This window comes from Nycticebus coucang, chromosome 17 (assembly GCF_027406575.1).
Source record: "Nycticebus coucang isolate mNycCou1 chromosome 17, mNycCou1.pri, whole genome shotgun sequence".
Lineage (NCBI taxonomy): Eukaryota > Metazoa > Chordata > Mammalia > Primates > Lorisidae > Nycticebus > Nycticebus coucang.
Window position 1 is genome coordinate 10,555,199 of NC_069796.1, and position 27,907 is coordinate 10,583,105.

At 36.0% G+C, this 27,907-nt stretch overlaps 1 protein-coding gene across 1 annotated transcript in view; it reads right to left on the reverse strand.

The window, feature by feature from the left end:
* The window catches only part of TMEM232 (transmembrane protein 232), a 160,405-nt gene that overhangs the window by 112,727 nt on the left and 19,771 nt on the right, over window positions 1–27,907 (reverse strand). The window contains exons 2-6 of the mRNA XM_053566759.1: window positions 23,742–23,877; window positions 8,106–8,217; window positions 6,655–6,760; window positions 3,567–3,724; window positions 631–730 (exon numbers count right to left, since the gene is read on the reverse strand). Of these exons, the coding sequence (XP_053422734.1) occupies window positions 631–730; window positions 3,567–3,724; window positions 6,655–6,760; window positions 8,106–8,217; window positions 23,742–23,860 (595 nt within the window). The 5' untranslated portion in view covers window positions 23,861–23,877. The remainder of the gene's footprint in view (window positions 1–630; window positions 731–3,566; window positions 3,725–6,654; window positions 6,761–8,105; window positions 8,218–23,741; window positions 23,878–27,907) is intronic.

A 27,907-nucleotide genomic window follows, 5' to 3' on the forward strand; every position in this document is an offset into this window, starting at 1 on the left:
TGAGCAAGGGGTTCTCCAGAACATCATTATTTTGACCCTATTTCTCAGTATGAAAAACTTCAGCTTCCTCTTAACATTCCTCATTTTCTTTATATATAGCTTAGAATACTGTCGCCAATTCCAGTACTTTCCTAAAACATGAATGGACTTTCTTGAAATCTAGTGATGTAGATACTATTACCGATAAAAAATGTTAAGTCACAAACAAAGTCACCCGCTTAGTTAAATAGAAAAGTAAAAAGATGAAGTAAGAATAGGAGTTACCCAAGGCTGGAGGAGGAGGGGGGGTGGAGTGGAGAGGGAGGGGAGATGTTGGTCAGAGGGTACAAAGTTTCAATTAGACAGAAGCAACAAGTTCTAGGAATTTATTGCATAGCATGGTTATAATAATACTGAATGCTGCCAAATTGCTATAAGAGTTGACTTTGAGTGTGCTTACTGCAAATAAATGATTAGTATGTGGAGCAAAAAAAGCTACACAAATGCAGTCTGCCCCAGTAGCTATGCTGTTCAGCACTGCACCTATTATCTTTCATGAAATACAGCTTATGCTTTCTATAGTGACAGTCTGTGCTCCTCACAATACAACATAAAACATTTATACATATAAAAAAATAAAAGATACTGTACCGCATAAATATGGTTGAAGCCTAAGTAAATGTTGTTTAAAATTTTCTAGGTAACCATGCAGGAAAAATATAAAAAGTCGTAAGAAAACCAAATAGCCAATCTGTCAAAAGAGAAGAGAAAAAGCGTTTTTTGTGTTGCATCAATAAATGTTTAAGAACCATAAGGAAAATAAAACATTTTATTATTACATTTACTTCTGATAAAACAATATCGAGCTCACTTGATATTATGTGCTTTTGAAATAACTTTAAAACACTTTTATCAAGATTGAAATGCTGGTTCTGCCAAGAAGCTTTTTATAAATCATCTCTACATCACATATAATGACCAATACTGAATGCTATTTTGTTCTATGTCCTTTAGAACAATATTCTTCAAATTGCAAGTCATGCCACTTAAATGAGTCATGAAACCAATTGAGAGAACATTTTTAAATAAAAGAGAAGACAAAACATTATAGGATATGGCACAATTCCTTATTTCAGTATAAAAATGAATGTATGTTACATTTTTGCTGGATTTCAAGGCAAAGGATATTTCTTCATATAGGCCTTAGTCAAAACAGTTTGAAAAGCATTAGCATTCAGTGGTGTTGAGAGCTGTTCTTCTTCTTGTACTAAGCTCAATATTCCTTCTTTCATGAAGCAAAAAACAACCCTCCAATGTCATTACTACATAAACACTGCAAAATCTTCTGTGAAGTTTAAAACACATGCATAGCTAAAAATAGTTTTACACAGACTACATAAAAATGGAACGTCTGAAAAAAATATATGATTTGTAAGATTTTACAGAAAACTAGAAAAAACACAGTAACTATAGAAATAAATGGAATATAAGTTGTCTAAGTGACTAAATCATGGAGAAGAACCAAATAATAACAATAGATGTCACCATCGTGCACACACGTGAGCACATGTGTCTCTCCAAACCCTTTAAATCACAGGGTAGGGTATCATTAGATATACCTGTGGAAATCCAATAAATTGATGAATCTAACCAAGTCTCAGTGCTTCACCATGACTGTTAAGCAATATGCGGCATTACTGGACTTTGAACCCAGGAAGGGGTATGTTGCTCCAAAAGTCATGAACTCTCTACTATGGAAGGGATTGACAAATACTTTTCTTAATCACAAACCTGTATCATTAAAAATAACTTCGGAAAATGCGTCATCAATATTTGTCATTGTTTTCATAAATTATAAACATGAACCCTTTAATAGACGTATAAAATAAATAAAAATAAAACGTCTATAAGGGTTGTCCAGCACTTTCATCTGTAATATTCTGAAGGCCAGATTTTTATTCAAAACTCCACCTTTCCAGAGTGCTACTGACTTCTGAGACTTGGTGCACACTTCCCGTGCGTCCCTCCCGTGTGTTTTCTCTCTGTTACTTGACAACTCGGGCTCTGCCCCCTCTGCTGAATTTCTGCTCGTCAATTCATCCTTCTCTGTTCTCTCATCTCTCTCTCCTTTGTCATTTTTTTGCCTCCTATTCTCATCTCTTCTCTTCATTTTTCTGACTCCTTTACTGAGTGTGAAATAGAAATGCTGGATACTATTTATCAGGTGTACTTTTATGATTCATCTTCTTCCATAAAAGCTTGAAGAGCACTGGTTACATTTCTCTCTGACGTACATTAAACCACATTGTTTATATGTTATTTTCTACACTTCTGTAATGAGACATCAATAGTTAAGAAGATTCTATACTGATAGAAGAAAAGAATGCACACAAAATCCCAAAGGAAACAATATTAGAGAATCATATATTTCGGGCACTCTCCCACCCTGAGCAACTTCATCAAAAGAAAAAGAAAACTATGTGTACAGAGGTGGGTGACACCTCTTTGTGATACCCTTCAATAAATCATTCTGTCTAAAAGAAAAGAGCAGAAGGCCTTTCAGATACATAATGAAGACCTCTACATAGGGCAAGGGGACAACTGGAATGGTTTCTTGCCTGGTATCAAAGGTACATACAGATATAGGGCATCCTTAATTTATATTAGCTAGAACAATAAAGAGTAAGCATTAAAATTAGTAAATCTGAGAATGAGGGTACGCGTGTGGTGTGATGGCTGAGAGTGTGCTGTCTGCGTTTTGAAATCCTCTCTGCTGCAGTCGTGCAGAAGTCAGTTAAACCCTCTGTGTCACTTTCCTCATTTGTGAAACGGCATCAATAATATCACATACTTATTAGCATTGTGATGAGAATTAAGTTGATATCTATAATATATTTAAGGCACTTATCACTGTGTAGGGCAAATGGTTAAGTGTGGTTTAAGAATGTGTAGCTGTAAAAGAACGAGCAGAAATTGTTGAAACTTGCAGATAAGAAGATAAAGGAATCTTAACATTAAAACGGCACAGTGTGTATAAGCAACAGATGCAGCGGCTCCAACTGCATTTTAGAGCTATTTTTCTTGATCTCAGAAACACAAAAGGCAAGAAATGGAAAAGGCCACTGAAATCAAGGAGAAGAAAAGTGATAAAAAAACATGCTGTGAGCAGTGCCTGTGGCTCAAAGGAGGAGGGCACCGGCCCCATACGCCAGAGGTGGCGGGTTCAAACCCAGCCCCGGTCAAAAACTGAAAAAAAAAAAAAAAAAAGACAGACATGCTCTAAGTTCTCCCAGTTTGTTTGTCTACTTCATTTTTTCCCACTAATATATATATTAGTGCACGTGTGTCGATTTTTAGTTAAATATTCTTTTCTTATGGTTTATGAAATTATATTTTCCCAAACTATCTTCATTTGGATATCAGGCAATTATGTACTATTCACATTTGGAGAAGATTAAAATGAACTACTAAACAAGAGAATTTCCATAATAAATCCAGATGTCCTAGTTCAATCCTAAAGCAAATGTCACGTGGTGACAGGTAGTATGTGTAATATGTAAAAATGTTTAAAATTGATTAAAACATACCTTTGCCAGCTTTATTTCCACTGAATATAAGTACGTCTTCAGGGATGCATCGCAGCACAGTTTATGTAAAATGGATTCCGCAACAAAAAACAAGGCAGGCAGATGATCATAATCAAAGCAAGCGTGGTCCAGGGAAGCATAAAGCATATTTAAGGCTTCTGAAATATTAAAAAATATAAACTGCATCATTTAAAACTCATCCTGCTCTTTTATATAAGTACTTTTTGCAATTAACTGCTTAATCAGTCACCATGATCAGATTAGGGTTTTAAAACATTTTTACAAATTCTTTGATGCCAGGTGGCGCCTGTGGCTCAGTGAGTAGGGCGCCGGCCCCATATGCTGAGGGTGGTGGGTTCAAACCCAGCCCCGGCCAAACTGCAACAAAAAAATAGCCGGGGGTTGTGGCGGGCGCCTGTAGTCCCAGCTGCTCGGGAGGCTGAGACAAGAGAATCGCGTAAGCCCAAGAGTTAGAGGTTGCTGTGAGCCTGTGACGCCGCGGCACTCTACCCGAGGGCGGTACAGTGAGACTCTGTCTCTACAAAAAAAAAAAAAAAGAAAAAGAAATTCTTTGATGCCTTTCAAATCAAGGGTGACTTCTAAGCTCTGTTCCCCTTAAATGTGAGTAGGCTGTATGACAGCTTCAACCCAGAGAATGTGGCAGAAATGATACCAAGTGATCTCCAAGGCTTCATCAGAAAAGACACCTCAGCTTCCAAGATCTTTCTCCCAATATTCTTATAGCTTTGGAGCCCTGAGCGGACATGGAGGAAGGGCTGCAGGAAGCCCAGCTTCATGGTATGAAGCCACCAAGCTGAAGCCACTAAGCTAGAAAGACGCATGGAGCGTGAAGAAATGCTCAGGGAGGACCGGCTAGTACAGGCAATGCTCAATAGGTCACCAGGCCACGTAGGTAAAGGCGGAGAAATGGGACAGAGGCAGACGGTGGAAGGCAGTGCTAGAGTCACCTGGCATAAATATCAGAAGACTAGACTATCAAGGCAGAGGAAAGAGGGCCATCCATGGGGCTGAAGGGAGATTGTAACGCTAAGGGCCTAGAGCAAACGGCTCCCCACATCATTATAAAAGTTTTGACTTGAAGAGTTGAAGAGTCAACTCTTCTAAAATTATATTACATAAGTAGATACACATGGAATTTTTTCTTTGTATAATTTGAAAATAATCTAATAAAAACTTTGTCTTAAAAACAAAGTTTTGAGGAACTGCTGTGTAAATATCTCAGGAAGAACAGAAAAAGCAGGCATTGGGGACAGCAAAGAGGCCAGCACAGCTGGAGCATAATGAATAAGTAGGGAGGTAAACAGTTGGCAAATCACAGAGAACCTCGTGGCTCTACTATGAAGTTGGAGCTCATTTCAAGTATCATCAGAAGTCACTGAGAATTATGTAAGCTTTAGAATGATTTCTGTTGGGTGGAGGGTACAGGTAGGACACCTATTATGTTATTTCACTTGCGGAGACGGTCAGAAGAAGTCATATGTAGGGCATTATTTGGAGTACAATCTCTGAATGAGTTAAAATTCCCTTGGCTGTGTGTAACAGAAAACTCAACAGAAAGTGTCTTTAAAATAGGAGTTTTATTATTTCACAAGATGAGAATTGTAAAGGTTCCAGGGATGGCTATGACAGCTGCCCGCTGCAAGCGTGCTGCTTTCGTCTGTCAGTCCCCAGAGTACACTAGGCCTGTGATGTGCACATGCTCTGGTCCCCACATTCACCCGCACACTGGAGAGGAACGAAGAGGGATCCAGGGAGAGGAGGGATGCTTTCTTCCTAGGCATGTCTCTTTCAAAGGCAGGTAAACAAAAAGTGTTCCAAACAGAGCTGCCTTTACATTCCTTTAGTCAGGACTAGGCCATGTGATGACCCTTAGTCCAATCTCTAGTACCTATAAGGGAATTGTGGCAAAGATTTAGACCACCTGTGATCCACTCCCTGGGGCTGCGCAAGACTCCGCGATCACCTGACGAGAGGATAGCTGAGCAAAACTGAAATTTACTTGGCAAAGAAGAGTAAGCAGCTGCTGGTTGGTGGTAAACCAAGAGTTTACCTCAATATCCTTGAAATACTGAATATAGGCCAGGCTATGGGTGACACCATGACGAAGGACCAGGAAGATAAGTCAGAAACAAAATAGTTCTTACTCTTCCTATTACTCGAAAGCCACCGGAGAGCTCTACAAAACCCAATTTATCTGGGGAGATACTCTCTGATCTCATATCATTAACATTCCAAAATTCATTTTAAGAGGCATAAACAAAACATTTATGATCATGATAGATGAAATTCTACCCCCTTTAAAAACAATGCTATTTAATTATTTTTGAAAGTAGAGAGTGTTTGAAAAGAGACACAAGGCGGCACCTGTGGCTCAGTGAGTAGGGCGCCGGACCCATATGCCGAGGGTGGCGGGTTCAAACCCAGCCCCGGCCAAACTGCAACAAAAAAATAGCCGGGCGTTGTGGCGGGCGCCTGTAGTCCCAGCTACTCGGGAGGCTGAGGCAGGAGAATCGCCTAAGCCCAGGAGTTGGAGGTTGCTGTGAGCCGTGTGACGCCACAGCACTCTACCCGAGGGCGGTACAGTGAGACTCTGTCTCTACAAAAAAAAAAAAAAAAAAGAAAATGAAAAGAGACACAAATGAGAAATGAGAAATGAAAAGGTACTGAATAAAGCTTGCTTCTTAAAGTCAGTGAAAACCAAAAGGGCCACTTGAGTAATGTTTTATGGGTAAGAATTATAAAATGCAAAAACAAGTTTCTCCAAAGGATGGTGCCTAATGTAATTGGAAATCACTGAATGACACTTTATATGACTTTTTAATTAGTTACTAATTTTAGGGAAAAAGCAATAAAGACTATGCTGAGCAAAAGATTTTTAAAACAATTTTATAATTAAAAAGTTGAGCAGTTAAATTCATAAATTCAAAATTGCCAAAGGAACTTCATCACGAAATGTTACAAGATATTTCAAGAGAGAATGGCAAGCTTCTCTCCTGCATGATTTCTAAATATTAAAAGAAAATACAGAAAACACTCAAGATCCTTACTGAGAACTGCGAGCACATACCATCTTGGATTTCTCCTTTGCACTGAGCCAGGTAAATCACCTCCGTCCACGCAGCAGGAAGGTAGACGTGCGGCCCGGAGCCCAAGGTTTTGAGACCCAGTTTTCTCTGTTATGTGGAGGCATAAAAAAAAGAAAATCAAGCTGTATAGCTTTTCACGTATTTATTTATTATTAACCCTTAATTATTTCCCAAGAGTCATTTTATGAGACTTGTGCTCTCGACCCACAACTTTATATTTTTGCTTTTTATTGTATTCTTTGACATACAAACTGCATTAGTGTTAAAATATAGAAAATGTTAATGGTCTGAGTAATATCAGTAGTTATTGCTCAAAATAATTCTTATTCTTTACTTTCTACTGATTACTTTTATCCTATTTATTTTATTTTTTAAAGAGAATGCATTTATTTTATTTTGTAAAGTATTAAATAAATAGGATTAAGCAGAAATGAGTTTGAACACGAGGGGGGTGGTCAGGAATCCCCTTCCCTCCCAGTGCCCACTCCAGGGGCTGCCACACAGGCACTTGGCTGACTGAAGAGGAGGAGTTCACTGATCAATGTGCCTCCTGGCCCTGGCTGAATGTATAATTATCAAAAGAATACTCTTTTTCTAACCAAATGTTTTAAATGTATTTTTTCAAAGTTTTCAAATATATGGGCAACCATGAACTGAAAAACAACGATCATCATGACAGCAAAAAAAAAAAAATTGGCTTAATTTATGCCCTGGTTTTTTTCAGCTTTCATTTCATGAATTATTCAATATCAAAGAAAAATATTTGTATTCTTTCTCTGTCAAAATTAACCTGAATCTGAGGTAGAAAAGGCAAATCAAGGACTTACTTCACTTCCTGTTCTATTTTCATAGCTTTGAAAATGTGTGAATCAATGTCATATTTGTAAAGGATTATTTTTCACAAGTTAGGTAAAGAATAGTTTGTTACAGAGAAAGAACAGACTACGTCATTCAAGTATAGTAAAAGTTTAGGAAGGTTTTCTTTCCTTTGGGAAAGAAAATCAGTCTCACTGACTTTAAGAAGCAAGCTTTACTCAGTATCTTTTCATTTCTCATTTCTCATTTATGTCTCTTTTCAAATACTCTCTAATCTCAAAATATGTCCTTTTCATATGATTGGGACCTAATCATATCTCAATTAAAATTGTTTCAGAAAAAAAATTTCAGAAATTTGTCAAACTTTGATATTTTGCTATGGGTTCTTGAATGGGTATCAACAGCTATCTTCTTCCCACATATATGAGGAACCTCACTCAAAAAGCCCTCTGACATTGAATTATTTGCTGTAGGCTTTTACTTAATTTGCATTAGTATCTTAATGATGCCTACTTATGACTAAGGAAAAATGTGTTTATTTTCCTTTCAAATGTAACCATCCACCAACTAGAAAAAGAAGTTTCTAATTACAAGTAATCAAATGGTGTGCCATTACCTTACATTTTAGAATGTTTTTTCTAGCTACTTCTAACAATTCTTTGTTCTCCGTGGAATTTTTTGTTTGATTGAATTTCAAGATGAATTCATTTGTGATTGAAAATGATGGCCTGAACAAAACAAAACAAAATAAAATAATAATTATAGGTATAAGTTCCAAGTTTCAATTAATCGACGTTCAGTGGCTATTTTCTAGGAAAAGATACTTTTTTTGTTAATGTTTCACCAAAGAAAGTCAATAACAATAACAACAAAAAATCTTCGTGCCAGCCTCCTAGATTGATCCTGTCCCACTCTTAGATTGAGAAACATAATTTCCACTTTCAAAGACCTTTGTGGCCTCTGAAGAAACGCTTTTGAGGTGAAGGCTATAAGTCTAGTTGGTATACGCCTTCTTCATTGGTAAAATCCAGTGTAACTTCAATTACATTGAAGACTGGTTTATACCCTCACATGTATTGATGTTGGTTCGATTTAAGCCAAACTTTCATTCCCTCCATGCACGTGGAATCCATCCAACCGTGGCTGGAGCAAGGTGAGCATTGGAGGAAATAAGGAGCCATATTAACTCTGCATGAGATAGAAAGTTATCACAGCATTTTAAGAGGAGCATGATTGAACTTGAGTTTTAGTAAGATCACCACTCGCTATATTGAGAATTGGAGTGTGGGGAGGTGGGATGTAGCAAGTGGGAGAACATACCTGTAGTTAGGTGAAAGGTAATGGGGCTTGGATCGGGACTGTAGCAATACTTACATGAGAAAGGAAAAGAGGTTGGATAACAGATATATTTTGATGTTAGTGCCAACTAGAAATGGTCATTGAATTAGAAATCAGACATGAGAGAAAGAACAGAGTCACGGTTTAATTGAGGAATCAGAAAGATAGAACTGCTATGTACTGAGGTAGGGAAGATTGTTAGAGAAGCAGATTTGGAGTAAGGGTAGAGAGTAAGGTCAGTATTAGGCATATCATGTTTGAGATAACTGTGGTCATCCAATTGGAGGTGGAGAGTAGGTAGTTAGACAAGGTTGAATTTCCTGAAAAAGGCTCAGACATGATATATCAGCATTTAGTACACATAGGGCATTTAAGTCTTACAAATGAAAATGATACTATGAGGGAAACAGAATAAACAACTGCTTCAAAGAGAAGTGGGGAAAATAAGTTGAGGGTGTGTGCAAGGAATGAGTAGAGTGGTTATAGTGATTTACTCAGCACAGAGTTTAAAGTGAACATGTTACTACATGCTACCCATCAGGTACCACATACACTGATGTGCACACTAAAAGTCCCAACTTCCACATTATACAATTCACCTACATAACAAGAACACGTGTGGCCCCTAATATCTTGAAATAAAAAATAATTTTTAAAAAGCAACATCAAAAAATACAACACTAGCAATCCTTTGGACATGGAGAGTGGAATAATAGACAGTGGAGACTTGGCAGGGGAAGGGTGTCACGGGGGAGATGAGAAATGAGTTAATGGGTCCTATGTAAGTTCTTCCATTGTTGAGAAACTTAGAAGTCCTGAACTGACCACTGCACATGTAACAAAACTGCTTATGTGTCCCCATAAACTTATAAAATAAGCAAACAAAAGGAATAGTGAAAAATGAGTAGAGTCAATGAATTGTACTTCTGTGAGGTTAAACTTTTTGGAGTTATGCTATTAGAGAGAGAAATCTGGGAAAACAAAACACATTTTAATAACTAAATATACTCAGAATTTACTGAATTAGTTGTTCTATGAGATATAGAAAAAAATGAAAAAATGAATAGAAATCGGATTTTTCTTCTGAGTGACTCACAGTCCTACTAGGAGGACAGATATACCAATTCAGCCATTTGCCTCATGGATCTTACACTCTGCTGGGAGAAAATACATATCCCATAAGCAAGAACACAACGCACGAACAAGATGATTTCTAAGTGTGGTCGGCACCATGAAGACACGTGCACCACCAGGGAGGTGTGAAGAGAGCGGCAGGAGAAGGCGCTACTTTACCTCAGGCTGTCAGAGCCTATTTTGAGGCAGAGATATTTAAGTTGAGATGAGAATAGACGGAGAGAGCAAGAGACACAGAAAAAAAGAGACACAGAGACAAAAGAGAGACTGATGCTAAGCCAGGGAGGGAGCAGGGGACCAGATCTTGCAGGTATTTAGAGCATTTCACTCTAGACATAATGGAAGGCATTACAGAATTTAAGTTAGAGCATGATGCTATTTCATTTACATTTTAAAAGATCACTGAGGCAGCTGTTGGGAGAAGTGGGTGAGAGCAGGAACAGGCACCAGTGGGAGGCTATGGCAGAATGGCAGGAATTAGATGACGCAGACTTGGTGGGGCAGGCCCCACCAAGTTAAAAATCTTATCTTCTGTGAGTGGTGGGAGGTCTGCATTCTGCTTCATTCCTCTGCATGTGGCTATCAAATTTTCCCAACACTCTTCATTGTATAGGGATTCTTTTCCCCACTGTATGCTATTGACTACTTTGTCAAAGATCAGATGGTAATATGAGGATGGTTTTACATTTGGGTTCTCTGTTCTGTTCCATTGGTCTATGTCTTTGTTCTTGTGCCAGTGCCATGCCATTTTCATTATGATAGCCTGAAGTCTGATACTTAATAAAAAAAAAATTGGTATTTTAACAGGGATTGCATTGAATCTGTGGATCATTTTAGGTAGTAGAGACATTTTAACAATGTTGATTCTGATTCTGAGTCCATGAGTATGATATGTTTTGCCATTTGTTTACAACCCCTGAGATTTCCTTCCTTAGTGATTCATAGTTCTCCTTGTAGAGGCATTTCACCTCCTTGAGTAAATATATTCGCAGGTATTTTATATTCTCTGTTGCTGTTCTGAAAGGTATATGTCTTTGATTTTTCTCAGCTTGACTGCTAATAGTGTATAGGAATGTTATTGATTTGTATACATTGATTTTGTAATCTGAGATTTGGCTGAATTTATTTATCAATTCCAGGAGTCCTTCAGCAGAATTTTTAAGATTTTCTAGATTAATCTAAGGCATGAAACTGTAAGAATTCTAGAAGAAAATATTAGAAAAAACTCTTATAGATATCGACTCAGTCAGATAATTTATTAAAAAGATCTCAAAGGCAATAACAGCAGCAACAAAAATTAACAAATGGGGCTGATTAAATTGAAAAGTTTCTGCACAACCAAGGAAACAATCCATAGAGCAAATAGACAACCTATAGAATGGGAGAAAATATTTGCTTGGTGTACATCTGATAAAGGGTTGATAACCAGAACCTACAGAGAACTCAAGCAAATCAACAAGAAAAAAAATAAAACAACCCCATAAAAAAGGGGAAAAGACATGAGCAGAAGCTTTTTAAAAGTAGATAAACGGATGGCCAATAAACATACGGAAAAATTATTAACAGCTTTAATCATCAGAGAAATGCAAGTCAAACTCATAATGAGACATCAATTAACTACAAGAGAATGGCTTTTATCAAAAAGTCCCAAAACAACAGATGCTGGTGTGGATGTGGAGACGTGTTGAGAAAGTAACATTCATACACTGCTGTCGGGACTGCAAACTAATCCAACCTCTATGGAAAGTAATATGGAGATACCATGAAAAACTAAAAGTAAACCTACCATTTGATCCGTTAATAGCACCATTGGGTATTTTCCCAATGGAAAAAACCTGATTTAATCAAAAGACATATGCAATAGACTGTTTATTTGAGCACAATTCACAATCGCAAAGATGTGGAATTAACCTGAATGTCCATCAATATGAGTGGATTAATAAAATGTGGTATGTGTATATCAAGGAGTACTACAGCCATTTAAAAACATGTTGAACTAAACTTTTTCTAACAACCTGGATGGAATTGGAGACCATCTTCTAAGTGAAGTATTAGAAGAATAGAAAAATAAACAGCACATGTACTCATAAATTAGAACTAATCAATCAACACTCATGTGCACATATGGTAGTGAAACTCAACAGAAATCAAGCAGGTGGGAAGGGTGAAAGATGGTTAAATTCACACCTAACAAGTACAGCGAGCACTATCCAGCAATGGGCCCACTTATAACCTTGACTCAAACTGTACAAAGGCAATTCATGTAACCAAAGATCTATACCCCTATAATATTCTGAAATTTAAAAAACAAATTACCTGTCTACTCCTTACTCTCTACTTGCATCCTAACTAGAAACCAGGCTCACAGCCGGTGCCTGACATCTGTCATGAGTTCTTCCCAAGCCATAATGCTTGTTAGTTTGCCCACATCGCCACAAAAGGCCTTCTCCAAGTTCTTTGGGAATTTGCTTGTCAAAGAAGTGACAACAATGTTTTTTCTATGCCTCAATTATAACCCACAGGGAATAAAAATACACGAAATATCTCTATATATTCTGAAGTTAGATGTTTTATCTAAGCTTTCCTAAAGGCTCTAAGGAAAATGCAGTTACATCCTTATACCTCTAAAACAAAATATAGTCTCAGGATGAAAACAATATCTAATTCAATTTCCATGTCCAGAATACATTTTGTAAATAATTTCAGTTTTGTCAAGAAATTTTCAGTGTGGATTATAACCTGTAATACATCACTGGAAATATGGAAAGCTAATCATTTTTAGCTTTCTGCATAGATACCAGATCCTCAGCTGGTCTCCTACAATTCATGTTTATAAATATTTAATGAGAAATAAATATAAGTATGGTAACCATTCTTGGACATCACAAATAGAGGATGTTATAAAAATTAACCCTCATTTGATGACATACATAACACATGATAAGAAGCAGAAGAAAGGTTTTGAAAATACAGGCATTTGAAAAGAAAATATACTTTAGCTTCACAGATTTCAATTTCTTCAAACTATCAAAGGACTTCACAATGATAAATGTAATCTACAATAAGTATGCTTTCCTGTAGAACCAGAAGTGAATAAAGATCATCATTCTAATTTAACATATAATGAAAAAGTGTCCCAGTTGCATAGATACCCAATCCAAACTGACCCTTTATGGTACTAGTCTATGAATTCAGAATTGTTTTCTTTTTAGCTGGCAATCCATTTGTTGAGTAAAACTCTCTTATAGACAAGATATTTTGCTGTATAGAATGAGGGCTAAAGGAGGAATTAGGCCTGGCCTCATGAAGTTCAGATTCTGGTAGGGAAATGAGACCCATCCCCTTGTGACATAAAAGGTGTTATACTAAAAATGGAAATAAAATCCTGTGGATGTTCAGAAGTAGAGATCATTATTCCAAGATCATTATTCCAACACGCCCTAGTTCTTTAATCTTTGCTGAATCACTTAATCTGTGTGAACTATCAATTTCCATCTATAGAAATGTGAATCAGATCTTGCAGAATTTTGAAAAGCATTAAACCAGACCACACAGCCCAGTTCGTGGCATACAAGGTCAGACAATAAGTTCATGAACTCTCCTAGAAAAAGCACTTTGAAGGGTGGACTAAGTGCTAGCTTCCCAAAGGGAGTCCTTTGAAGGTGACCTTAGTGATATTGGGCAATGAGATATGTAGAAACATATCTTTTCTAGGATAGGTTCACAAACTTAATTGTCTGACCTCGTCTATTCCGTGCAAGGTAACTGTTATAAGCATTACTCTTCTTCATTAAAGATTCATAAAAAGCTTCTTCTCAGAAATAGTACTTGAGCTATTCCCTAAAGTATAGACAGGAACTGGTATACACAGCAGTTGTCCTTTCAAAATCCGTTCTCTGATTCTTCCTGGGAACACAATCACCCAGAACCCAGAGATTAGGTGGAGCTAAGCTAAATCAAACTAAAATTGATCAAGCTAAATAAATAGGATATGATGACTAATGTGATTTGGAAAAGAAATCGTGATGGCGGACATACAGGTGAGTTCAATGTTCATAGCCTACATGGTTAGAAGTGGGAAGACCATGTCAAGAGAATTAGATGGGAGGAATTTGGGCAGGTGATCTGTGCCATTCTGGATATATTCAGTATGATTCACCCGGGAGACAGCCATAATCCAAATGGATTTGTTAGACAGGTATTAGGAAGTAGATAGGATCTGAAAATAGACTTCAGATTTACCTACATATCAGTGATAATTAAAGCCATAAAATTTCAAGAGGAAGAATATGAAGAAAGTATTTAAGGCATATCTTGTTTAACAGATCCCAGAGTTAGAAGGTGAGAAGGAAAGAAGAAACAGTTAAGTGAAACAGAAGTAGATTCAGGAAAGTACTATGAAAGAATTCATATATGTATATAATTTGAGGCGTAAAGTCCTACCCTGAAAATTGTTCATTTTTCAAAGCCCCTGATAAACCACTGGGGCTAAGTTCCATATTAGTACCGCCTGACTCCATCTCCCTGGCCATTGCTGATGGGGTCACAGTAGACATCTGACTCCAGTTGGGCCAATTCAGCACTCTCCCCAAGGAGTTTATGTAAGGTGCTATTGTAAATTAGTGGCTGTTGGAGCTGAAAGGTTATGTAAAGCCAAGGGCTAGCTTTTGCTGAGAAGCTGTTTAAAATGACAAAATGTCCAAGTCTCAGGAAAATGCTCAGTTACCACTGGAGCTCCCAATCAATGTCGCTGCATGATTTGCTAGAGTTCCTGCTCTTTTAGAAAGTATGGTTAGTAGTGTATATGCAGACTGTACCTGCCAAATTGATCATTTTCTCTCCAGCATGTGTTAGAGTGCTGCATGAATGAACAAGACTTGGCTATACAATTTACTCTCAAGTTCCACAAGACAGCCCTATATCTTTACAAGAATTGGGGAATTTTTTGCTTAAATTAGTTTGAATGTGTACCTATTTCATGTGAACAAACAATGCTATACTGAGATATCAAAGAAAAGATAAAGATTACTACAATGACAAAAAATGTACATCTGAAGAAATATCAAAACCAAGGACAAGAAGATAATTAGAGTTAATGTTTAGAAAGTCAGTGGAGATATTTTTAATTCAATTTTTATTTATAACTGACACCTAATAGATGTATATATTTATGGGATATGTTTCAATGCATGCATACATAGTATATTGATCAATCTGGGTAACCACATCCATCACTTTCAACATTTATCATTTTTGTAGTGAGAACATTCAAAATTGCCTCACCCCATTAGAATGGCTATTATCAAAAATACAAAAACTAAGAAATGCTGTCAAAAATGATGAGAAAAGGGAATATTATTGGTGGGAATATAAATTAGGACAACTTACAGGCACTATAGAAATTTCTCAAAAAAACTAAAAATAGAACTACCATACCATCCTGCAATTTGACTTCTGGCTATTTGTCCAAAGGATAAGAAATCAGCGTATCAAAGGGACACCTGCACTCCCATGTTGACTGTAGCACTATTCACGATAGCGAAGATATGGAATCAATTTAGAGACACAATGGGATACTACTTAGACACAAAACTGAATAAAATCCTATCATCGGTGGCAACATGAATGGACCTAGAGGACATTATGTTAAGTGAAACAAGCCAGGCACAGAAAGACAAACACTCCACGATGTCATTTGATGTAGCGTCTAAAAGCGTTGATTTCATACAAGGAGAGACTGGAGTAGTGGTTACCAGAAGCTGAGGAGGGGAGAACTCTGGGCAGGGCGACCAAGAGAGGCTGGTCACTGGGCACTAGGCTGCAGTGAGACAGGAATAATAAATTTTGGTGTTCTGTTACACAGGATGGTGACTATTGCAAATAACAAGGTACTGTATATTTCGAGAAGGATAGTTAGAAGAGAAGATCTTGATGTTACCACAAAGAAGTGATAAATGCTTACTGTAGTGGAGATCTTTAGAGAGTAGTTTCTCTAGAGAAATAAAAACAGAATCCAAATTTTAGAATGCTAATAAATGCAAGGATAATCAAGAAGCAAAAGCATTAAATATTGACTACTCTTTTGATAAGTGTGGTACTCTTAGGAGGTGAAAAATCAAAAGGAAACAGAAGTTTCAAATAACAATTAATATGGCTTCTCCTAAAACTCAGAAGTACCAACAGAATGAAAGACAAGTTTATCCGCGTGGGTGTGTACGACACATATGAATGTTTGAGGAATTCAGGGACAGAAGTATTAATCTGAAGGGCATAAAAAGACTTGATGATATGAACATGTACAAACATTTGTTCTGTGAATACCTCCCCTGAATTTATCATTTCTGACTCACTGATTTGGGGCCTGAATGTTTTAAGTCAGACACTGAAATATTCTCAGCCATCTTGACACCTGCTGTGTGATTGATTTCGGCATCTTCACACTGCGGATATCCAGCAGGCTTTATAGTCTGAAACCAGAGATATAGGCCTCGTATTCATTTCTAAAAATACCTATGGTTAGCTACATTCTTTCATTGTCTTTAGACTTTAGATTTTAAATTTCTTATTCAGTCTTAGCAAATGGAATACTGCCTTAAGCCTTGAGAATGCAAACCCTCCTACTGAGGGGTTACTAAGAAAGGGAGAGGGGACTGTTGACACACACTGAATTCTGAGCACAAAGTTCAGAAGAAAATTAAAGACAGGAAATATTTGCAAGAACAAAAATCTATTTTTCCTTCTAAATATTTGCTCTTATGCTTGTAAACATTCTGTTCTGCCTTTGGTAACAGTCAATGGTTTTGTCATGGCTGCCTGTGAGAAGTCCACTAAGAAACAAGTGAAATTCTGAAGTGTAACATCAGCTCTTATGAAATGTAATTATTAACCCCAAAGAGGTTTCATTGTTTGGCATTAATAACAATACTTGACTTGATGTTATTTAATTACCAAGAATGAACAAACTGCTTGGTTTGAAAAAAAAAAAAAAAGACCTTCAAACTTGATCTCTGTCTTTTCTTTCATTATCCAATGGAAGTAAAAAGTCAATGAGTCTGATAGATTCATCTTCAATCCATACATATGAATTTTCATTCAAAAAGGGACTAATCCTCTCCTGATGCCAGAAAGAAATACTTAATGAAATCAAAGAATCCCTTCTTGAACCCTGAAAACACATATTTTTCTTTCCATACTACAGGTTTCTGGCAGAGAACCCTAAACATCAGCTCGTTTGAGTAGAGATACAGGTGTTAGAGGGAGAGATCTGTAAATCTGAGTGACCAAAGTAGGTGACAGTGGAGAAGTAAGAATAATATTGTAATACTATTCCTATTATTTCAATAATGTACATGAGAAAGGCAATGATCACCTCTTAACTCTACTTTTGAATGTGCAAGCTCCCAGATGATGGCCATCAGAGACAGATCTCCTCTACTGACCCCACTGGACTAAATCCCCAAACTAAATCTGACTCTAGTTTGACTACAAAATAAATGGATCCTGTGGCAGGAAAATAAAGCTGACATTTATAACCACAGCTATGGAGTATGGCTCGTGGGCTTTGTCCTAGCAAATTCATCTGAAAAAAACACCCATGAACACTTTTTTCAAAGGCAAGTAATTAACAGCAATGAAAAGAGAAAAATCGTTGTAAATTAATCAAGATCCTCATTTACTTGTCCTGTGACAGACCAAATTAAGCTATTCAAGGTTGTATGGTAACTCCACAATGCTGGGAATTCAGGATTTTTTGATGTTGCTACTCTGCTATTCTCAACATACAGCTTCCATCCTTATGGCCTGAGACATCCGCTATAGCTGTGGCAATTGCATCCTTACTCCAAGTGCAAGGAAGGGGTCAGATGAGGTTCATAAAGACATACTACTTCTCTTAAAAACCACGAAATGTGGGCGGCGCCTGTGGCTCAAGGAGTAGGGCGCCGGTCCCATATGCCAGAGGTGGCGGGTTCAAACCTAGCCCTGGCCAAAATCCAAAAAAAAAAAAAAAAATACCACAAAATGTCAGTCATGAACATCACTTCTGCTAACATTTAACTGACCAGGATTATACATAACCACATCTTGCAACAAGAAAAGCTGAGAAATGCATTATTTAATGGTTTTCCATATATATAACTAAAAGTTGTATTAATATGGAAGAAGATAATGGATATGAGGGAGAAACTTAGAAGTCTTCCCATGATGACCATAGTTTACAATAAAACAGAGTGGCATACTAGAACAAGTTCCTATTAATACTGATAATTCCTTAGATTATCATTGGTGCTATATGGGACTAGTCTTTAATGATATCCTTGTTAAAGCAAATGTCAGACCAGGGAGGAAAGACTCACTCCATTAGCCAGTCACTATTTTTGGATCTTGACAGTATCAGCTTTACATGAAAGCAAAGACAGATGGACAGTATTTGGGATATGGTGTACATGTTTATGTTTCCATCGGTCATGAAAACTTTCAGTGTTTTGGGAATATGCTGGAGGAACAATGTGGTAAAAAACGCATTTGTTCTCAGATGAAACTCTGCATAAAAATATACTGAATCTCAACAGTTATCAAACCATAGTCAGAGGACTAACTGTGGAAACACACGCCTCCTGGGCCACTAGAGGACTAAAGACTAAACAAGTATTATGGGACGTCTGGGCACTGGCTCTGCTTATTCCCTTAATAAGCTGTGGAATCACTAATTTTGAGTTGAATCAGTGCATAAGAAAACATCCAATATAGAAGCACTTAAACTTCATAGTCGTCATGATTAATGCCCATATAGGACATAAGTACCGTATGAATTCTCAGATCCCCCCTGATGCCTCCTCGGCCTTCATTCCCCCAAATACTGAGCCACACTTCCCTTTCCATAGCTGGCGTAGCCAAGAGCCAGGAGACATAATCTGATTATAATTATAATTATAATACTATTCCTACAGGGTGAATCTTGACCAAAGAATATGCTAGACAGAAAGATGTAAATTCCCCCTATCTTCCTCCTTATTTCTCCACTTGTTCTACGGTGAGATGTGGTTTCTTCTTGCAACCTGTCTGGATAAGTCCTATATGTCAAGCAGATAGATCTGTTGCGTCTCTTTGTGGCAAGCTGTGATTTAATGATCAGGGTGGTAAAGCAATAAGAGTTTTCTTGCCTAATTTTAATTTTTTCTTCACCTTTGCTGCATTGATTTTCTTATACCCCAAAAAGAATATTATCACCTTAATCCCTGTCACCTAGTCTATCCGCTAGAGATGTGAACCAAGACAGTGGCATAAGCCCGCATATATGGTGACTGTAGTTTTCAAGATCTTGAAAGACCCCACATACTTTGTACAGATAATCTCATCCACAGCCTCTGATCTTTTATTTGGGACAATACATTCTAAAAGAAGCTATACTATAATATATTGAATGTGATCATGCTCTTTATGGCCATCCAGGTCCTAAATTACTATATTTATAGCTAAATCATCTGTAACCAATCCCAAATTCTACAGGTGTAGGTGTCTCAGACTAATTGCAAAGTGTTAACCATTAAGATTTCACTTAAATGCTTATCATAATTTAGACAAACAAAAGATAAAGACAATGGGTTTACAAAACCCACAAATGGCCAGAATATGAGTCTAGAAAAGTTTATTCTTGCTGCTGATAGCACATATTTAGAACCCACCCTACAGAGCTATATTACAAATGTGCATATATCAAAATCAATTTTATATATTGATATGGATTTATCTATAGATATTATGTACATATATATTTTAAACTATTTAGAACATGTATTTGTAGAGAACATTTTACTAAATATAAAAATTTCAAAAACATTTATATAAACTAAAAATTTCAGGCTTATTAATATTTCAGGAAGCTTTGAAGACTATAATCCCTCAGATATAAAATATTCTGAAGCTTCTCTGAAAAAGATATAAAATATTGTAATAGCTTGACTAAATCTTTCTACTGTAAGTTGTACATTCCCTTTAACATTTTTTTAGTCAGCTAAAATGTATGCCCACTTGATATAGATCTTCAAAATATTTTTGTTTTTTTCATCTCTGAGACAAGGGAGCCACAGAAGAAGAGAATATATGTAATAATTTAATCTTCATTTCTTTTATGGAAAATAATCACAAGTAACCCACTGTAAAAATTTATGACTTTCTCTTTAGTCGAAAAATGTACAGACTTGTTACCACACTTGAAGGATTTACGTGAAATCCTACATGTGTCTCTAATGGAACCCACACTGAGGCTGCAAAGACTCATTTTTCCCTGAAGGAATAATAAGGACAAGGAATATGAGGTGTATTAAAATATTCATGGAAAAGATAAGAAGAAAAACAAAGTTGACATTTCTTGCTCCAAGGCAGGTACCTGCTTCAAGTCAAACCTCTGGTTTCCCTTAATGTGGGGGTCATAAAGACAAGATTAAGTATGTTTTTTAAATGACTAAACAGTAGGAAAAAGCCAGGATTTTCAAAGTGCAGGAAATTTATAAGAGAGTCTACTCACATTGGGTAAATATCGAAGGTAAGAACGATCAGAACTAAAGCACTCCACTTATCTCAACCCCAGGAAGCTACATGGAAGGCTGCCATGGCATTCAACAGAGAAAAAAAAAAAAAAGGAAACTCAGGCAATGAGTTTAGTTTTAGTCCCAGCAAATGTGAAGACTCTCTGGAGGATGACATATTTCTTCTAGTGCTCAAAAAAAACATGCAGAAACATTTTCCCCCCAGGGGGAAGTGAGTAATGACAAGCTACAATGAACAAGCTGACAGAAATGAGAACAAGCAGAAGCAACAAACTCAGAGACTCCAGTCACCAAAATAATCAGACGCAAATTATCAAGCAATCATCCCACCACAAGCTTAAAAATATCTGCAGAGAATCAGGAGCTTCAAGTCTACATTAAAAAAACTTAAAGAAAACTAAATTAATTACTAGAATGTAAGATATGTAATTTTTTAATTCAAGAAAATTAATGAGAATTAGCCACATGGAGAGACAGACCATAGTTAAGGATAAATTACATAAAATACACTAGAAAAAGACAAAAAAAATGAGTCTGGAGAGGAAAGAGTAAAGTTTATAAAAGATTTAATGAGATAAACTCATACACAATTAATCAAGAGTTCCATAAAAAGAGAAAAGAGAAAATGGAATTGTCAAGGCAATAACTGAAGAAATACCAGATAATATTTTAAGAATAATGAAAGAGAGACATATCTACAGATTTGAACAGCTCTGACAAATTCAAGCAAGAATTTTAAAAAATTAAATTCTGACACATAGTAAAACTGACTAATTTTAAAGACTGACATTAAAGTTTCGTCTAACTTTTCAATGGCAATACTGGAAACCATGAGACAATGGAATGATATCAATAAAAATAAAGAGAATAAAAGTGATAATGGTCCGAAGATGATTCCATGTTCAGTTTCCAACATTTTTCAAGAGTAAGAATAAAATTAAGATATATTCAAACAACCAACTTCTATCAGGTAAATGAAAAACTAGTCCAGATACAGTATCTAAGAAGAAAGAAAGATGAAAAAGGAAAAAAAAAAATTAATGAAATAGAAATAAGATATAAAGGAACATTGACTAGTTAAAATAGTAATAAAATCTAGTGAGGGTTAAAAATATACGAGGTGGAATTAGAAAACCAGGTAAGGTTTAAAGAAAAAAAAAAATTACATTTTTTAAAGAATGCCTTTCTCGTTTTTTTATTTTTAATTTTTATGGATACATGATAGTTGTACACATGAATCAAAAATTACACTCAGAACTAACACTTGCACAGGTATACAAGGAGAAATATGTAGTGATTTCCCCTATGGCATTGATTTCATTTTCAAAAATTTGAAACCACTTCTTAAAATTTAAAAATCACACATAAATTTAAAATGATGAACAAACTTTGATGTGGTAATTTTAGAAATTCAGATTTGGAAAATTACTTACGTGCACCTGTGGTTTTAATTTAACATTAGCTATAATAATTTAACACATGCAAAATACACAGCACTGAGTATTCCAAATATTTCTACCAAGTGATTAAAAAGTCCCTATCAATTTAGATATTCACAAATGTGAAGAATGTTTAGGAGGTAGTCCCAACTTATATTTTTAAAGATCAAAATCATTTTTAAAATACATATTTTTATCTTTAACAATATGGTTATTTTTTTCTAATAAAAAGAACATTCAATATGGCGGCGCCTGTGGCTCAGTGAGTAGGGCGCAGGACCCATGTGCCGAGGGTGGCAGGTTCAAACCCAGCCCCGGTCAAACTGCAACAAAAAAATAGCCGGGTGTTGTGGCGGGTGCCTGTAGTCCCAGCTGCTCGGGAGGCTGAGGCAAGAGAATCGCCTAAGCCCAAGAGTTAGAGGTTGCTGTGAGCGTGTGATGCCACGGCACTCTACCAAGGGCGGTACAGTGAGACTCTGTCTCTACAGAAAAAAAAAAAAAAGAACATTCAATATAAATTAATATTTCTTACAATGTGTTCCTTGGGTGAGTTTTGTGAAAGGGTCTATCTATACAAGTAGTGGTAGCACGCCAGCTCTGTTCCCCTGGCATAGATTTACACTACACATTAGCATATTTAAAAACTCAGAACTCCTGGAGAAAAGTAAACCATTTCACTCGATTAAACCCAAGTCTTTTCATATTTGTTTAAAGAAAAGACCTACCCTCCTCCTTTCAGCATATACCTATTACCAATAATATCAGATTTGTGGTTGATCCCATAAGAGGTTGATCATGCACCAAACCTTTTATTACTAGTGAATGCCGTATCTATAATATTCATCTGACAGATGTATATCACTATATAACTTATGTTTCAATTTTTCCATTTTCTTTTTCTAAACATTTCTGCAGTATTCTGCTGTTTTGATATACTTAATTAATTCACTAGGCCATTTTATTATGAAGCATTGGGGCTATTTGAAATTTTTAAATGCAATTAATACAAGTCTGAACATTTTTATACAAATTGTTTCCCTCTTTTGACCTATATCCTATTAGTAAAAGAATTACATAGTTAGGTTACATTGAAGTCCTATTGCTTTCTTATCTCAACCATCCCAAGTGATTTATATACACTGACCACTTTGCTTGTTTCTTCAGTATAACATGTCTACATGAATTTACATTTCAACTGTTCATTTTTTTGGATGATTTATTCTCAGTTTCATTTTCCTTTCTGCGGGGTTCTGAATAGATAACAACTTCTCCACCTTTTTCTTATAGAAAATATGGATCCCTACGGTGTGAGGATATGGACACAACAGAAAACCTCTGACTGTAAATTCTCAGTGAAAATTCAGGTTGCTATTGCACTCATTTTATAACTTTATCTCAAAGAAATAATTTGAAATTCTACTGTGACTAAATTTAAAATAATAAAAAACTTAGTAATAATAAAAAACTTAGTAAAATGCTTAGAAGTATAGTAGTTATTAAATATTTTATTTTACATGGTTTATGAATTATTATAAATTTTTTAAAATATGTGAGTATAGAAAAATGATTATCTCAAAAAGTATAGAATGCAAGATTTTTGAAACTATGTAACAGTTATGATAAATAAGCCTATGTAATAAAACCAGTAAAACTTTAAACATTTTCATACTTGCCTAGAGATATATGGGTAGGTTACATTCTTTTTCACAATTTTCTCTACTGTCTAAATTATCTGTACAGTTCCTATGGGTTCCCTATGTTAATATGAAAAATTTTTGCCACTTACCAACTTACCTTGGTGCTTGAGTCTTTTTTCTATTTAAATTTTGAAAATTTAATTTTAAGGCTTGTTTGCGGTAAGATGGAGATGTTATTTGCAATTCATTGCTCGTGGATGCCTTGTTAACAGGCATATTCACAGATCACAAACCTAAAGAAAAATATTAAGCGTATGTTAGCAACGAATGCACTCACAGTACAAAATACTATATGTCATCAAATTCATGAGTTGTTGAAAAGGGTAGCAAGAAGAAAAATTAGGCTTAAGAATAATAGCATATTGAAAAAATAATTTGAACTCTCAGACGTTGGATTCCAACCTAATTTTGCCTCTAAACTTTGCCCCACCTTTCCATTTTGTTACTATTACAAACTAGTCCATTCCTATAACATCTAGTCTTTAATGAGCCTTAGCATTTCTATTAGCAAAACCATTGAAAAAACAGTGTGGCGTGGCAGCTAAGAGGACCAGCTGTGCAAACAGACCGACTCCAACTTCACTGCTCCATGCCCCCGTTTCCTCACCTGGAGAATGGGAATAGCATCTCCCCCAGAGCTCCTGAGAGAAATAAACCGTTCAACATTTGTGAACTGCTTAGGATAAAGCCTGGCACGTAGGGAGCTTTCGCTAAGCACTGTGATCATTATTAAATCGCCATTGTCTACTCTTCAAAGCCACTTGTATACATATTTTTTATATGTCCTATCTTTTTGCCATTTCGATTATGCTTTCTCGGTTTGCCCTCACACCAGATTTTTTGTTTTTGTTTTTGAAGTGTCTCTGAGCATATTCTATGAGTGTGTGACCAATACTAGTACATACTATTTGTGTTTAGTGGAGTATGTCATCAGCAAAATGAAGGAGTGAAATGGGTAGTCGCTGGTTTATGTTGCATTTCATTTTTAAGACAGTTAAATTTCAAAACTGGTCACTATACTAGTCAAGGAACCACAGGGCACACTCCAAGGAAGTAACTGCAGGGATTCTTTTGAGAGCCACGGGTAGGGTTGTAAAATGAGATGGTGTCGTCCTCAGGGGCAAGCAGGAAGGGGATGAGTAATGACCACTCCTAGGACAGAAGAGGAAGCTAGACCAAGAAGGAATGAGAGTAGGAGAGCTGTGCTTGGTTAAAAGTTTTTGCCTTTAGTTGAGCGATGCACAATCTCAGGCTGCCTCTAAGAGAGGTCCTGGAATATAGGGACACTCATCCCACCGTCCTCCAGCTCCACTCCAGTCACCCACCTGTGCTTCCTATTTGCTAAACCAAACTAGAAGCCAGGATGGAGGCACAGGGCAGAGTGGAGAAGGATGCAAAGCAGCTCTGAGGGGCAATGGGAAAGTATCCGCACACAATGGATCTCGATCTCAGACACAGCAAAGCGCTGTCTGTGGCTACTGATGTATAACAAGATCTGCTTCAAATAACGCACATCCATTAGAGTGGAGAGCAGGCAGGTTTTCCAGGTTGGCAGCTGTGCTGAGCCGTAGACAGCAATGTTGTCTAGACTGGGCCTAACTTTCTTGTAAAACAAAAGTTATTCCAGTACAGGATTCATATTTTCAGACATTAATTTTCTTTAACTGCTAACAACGTCACATTGGGCATTTTCCCCAGAAAGGCACTCAGGAAGGTAACTGCAAATTCTTATTATCATATAATAAGGTCCCCATAAGCACAGGCAGCCTAAAAGAACAATAATCAAAGTAGGAATGTACAAAGGTGTTAATCTGATAAATGTACTAATAAATGCTGACAAGTATTTATTGTGGACGATATGAAATTATTAAAGTTATATAAACTAGAGTAAAGACAATGTCTTCAACAGAAAACAAAAAGAAAGCCATGGAGAGGAAAGAATAATTCCACCATTCATAAAACATTGCATAGTTCAGAAATATAGCCCAGAAATACAAACTTGGGTCACACATGCTCTTAGGTAAATTAGTTTAAAATATTTAATGTGAAATGAATGGAAAAGGAAAAGTATAGACATCTGGGGAGAAAAAATAAAAAAACAGTTTAAGAGAAATTGAATTTACGGCAAACAGGTCTTTGCGTATATTATGTTGGGTAATTTGACCTGGAACGTTAACAGGTATTTCACAGGGCTGGCTATGATTACTCATGTTTCTGAGGTTTCAACAAGTTAGAGATTAAATATTTTAGAAATTATCTCTTGATCACTTAACCTATTGTCCAAAGATTCTTTATACCTGCTGAGGTATACGTAAGAGATATATATTTTTTGTAAGATATATTTTTACACCTTTTGCTCATCCACAAGAGTTCCACAATGCCTTGTTGAAGAAAATGACCCAGACTAGGTGGGATGAAAAAAATCATATTGCTGTGGAACTGCTTGCTCTCAATTTCTGGCTTATCTTGGTAGTACTGGTAACAGTGTTGATTCAACATTAGGTTATAAAGCAGTATTTGACTAGTGCTAGAATATACAAGAGAGATAATTTGTGCACTCTAATATGTTAATATTTTATTACTTAGTACCGCTTTTGACTAAGATTAGTAGGAAAAATAACAAAATAATCTCAAATTTCTAAGAAGACAAAATAAATGCTTTCAGAAATGTTCACACTAGAGATGTTAGAATTAAATCCTCAGTGAGGTAAATAAAGAAAATGAGGTTGAAAATCACTACCCCCCCAAATAACTGAAATGCAAAATCTGAATGTATCATTAGCTTTCAGAAAAAATTCCTTTCCTAAAAGTATTCCGAATCAAATTCTCAGCAGTCCCAAACTTGAAGCTATCCACAAAGAAATTATTAGTAGTATTGCATGTATAATAGGGCCACAATGTATTGTGTTTTAAGATTAGTTTTCCAACTCCAACACAAAATATATAAAACTCTCAGAAAACATAAACATTTAATTTTTTTAATATCTTATTTTACAATTATTATAATTTACTTCAAGTCTGGTTTTTAATTTGCTTTTAACAAAATTAGAAAAGTAAAATTTTTAGAATTTTATTATAGATTATTGATGACAAAACAAGCTGTACAAAGTTTTTGTCAATACAGCAAAAGTAATGAACCAAACAGTGATAGTATTATTCTAAAGGAACAGGAAATCAAAAGAATTTCTACTAGTTTTTTATATAAGTATCATACTCACTTTGACTTTGTGAAGTGCTAAACACTAACATACATTATTTCTAAATATGTTCTGTCTAATGAAGCAATAAACATCACCCTTTAAATGCTGTTTATACAAAACATAAAGAAGTAAGTTCAAAACCAAAAAAAAAAAATGGAAAAGTATCGAATTAAAAACCAACAGAAGAAATATTAATCTTTTGCAGATTCTTATAATCTAGCCCTTTGTTTTTCTAAGGCTAAAAAAAGATTCAATTGTTAAGACAATAGTCAAAGACTGCATTAAGATGCATTAAGATGTTTTCTTGGAAATGTTGGTTGATTCATGCAACAAAGATATTAGCTCACGCACCCCTTTCCAATGACACCATAGTTCAACATATTCAGCACTGGTTAACAACGTGGAGACAAACTCAGAACAAATAAATCTAGCAAACTATTTTTCATTGCAACTTGATAAATGCACAGATATTGCTAACATAGGCACTTGCATTACTATATGTGTAATTTGAACATAGTGGTATATAAATGTAGAAGTACTGTTCAGCATCATTACTTACAAGTGTTATTGGGTCTGAATGGTATAATTCTAGAAAAGGTTGGATTATTTTAAAATTTATTTAAAATAAAGTCTTTTATTTATTTATTTGAGACACAGAGTCTCACTTTATCTCCCTCAGTAGAGTGCTATGGCATCACAGCTCACAGCAACCTCCAGCTCCTGGGCTTAGGCGATTTTTGCCACAATGCCCAGCTATTTTTTTGTTGCAGTTTGGCCGGGGTGGGGTTTGAACCCACCACCCTCAGTATATGGGGCCAGTGTCCTACTCAATGAGCCACAGGCGCCGCCCTTTTTATTTATATTTTAAAAATGTTTTATTTTATTTATTTTTATAGTGTTTCAGGTTAATTGAGGGTATAACAAATTAGATTACAATGTTTGCATTTGTTAGGCAAAGTCCCTCTTATAACTGTGTCCTGTCCTTAAGGTATGCCATATACCCTAAAAAATTAAGTTTTATGTAGGACAACTGAGATGGTAGGTAATCATTCTGGAGTAGTCA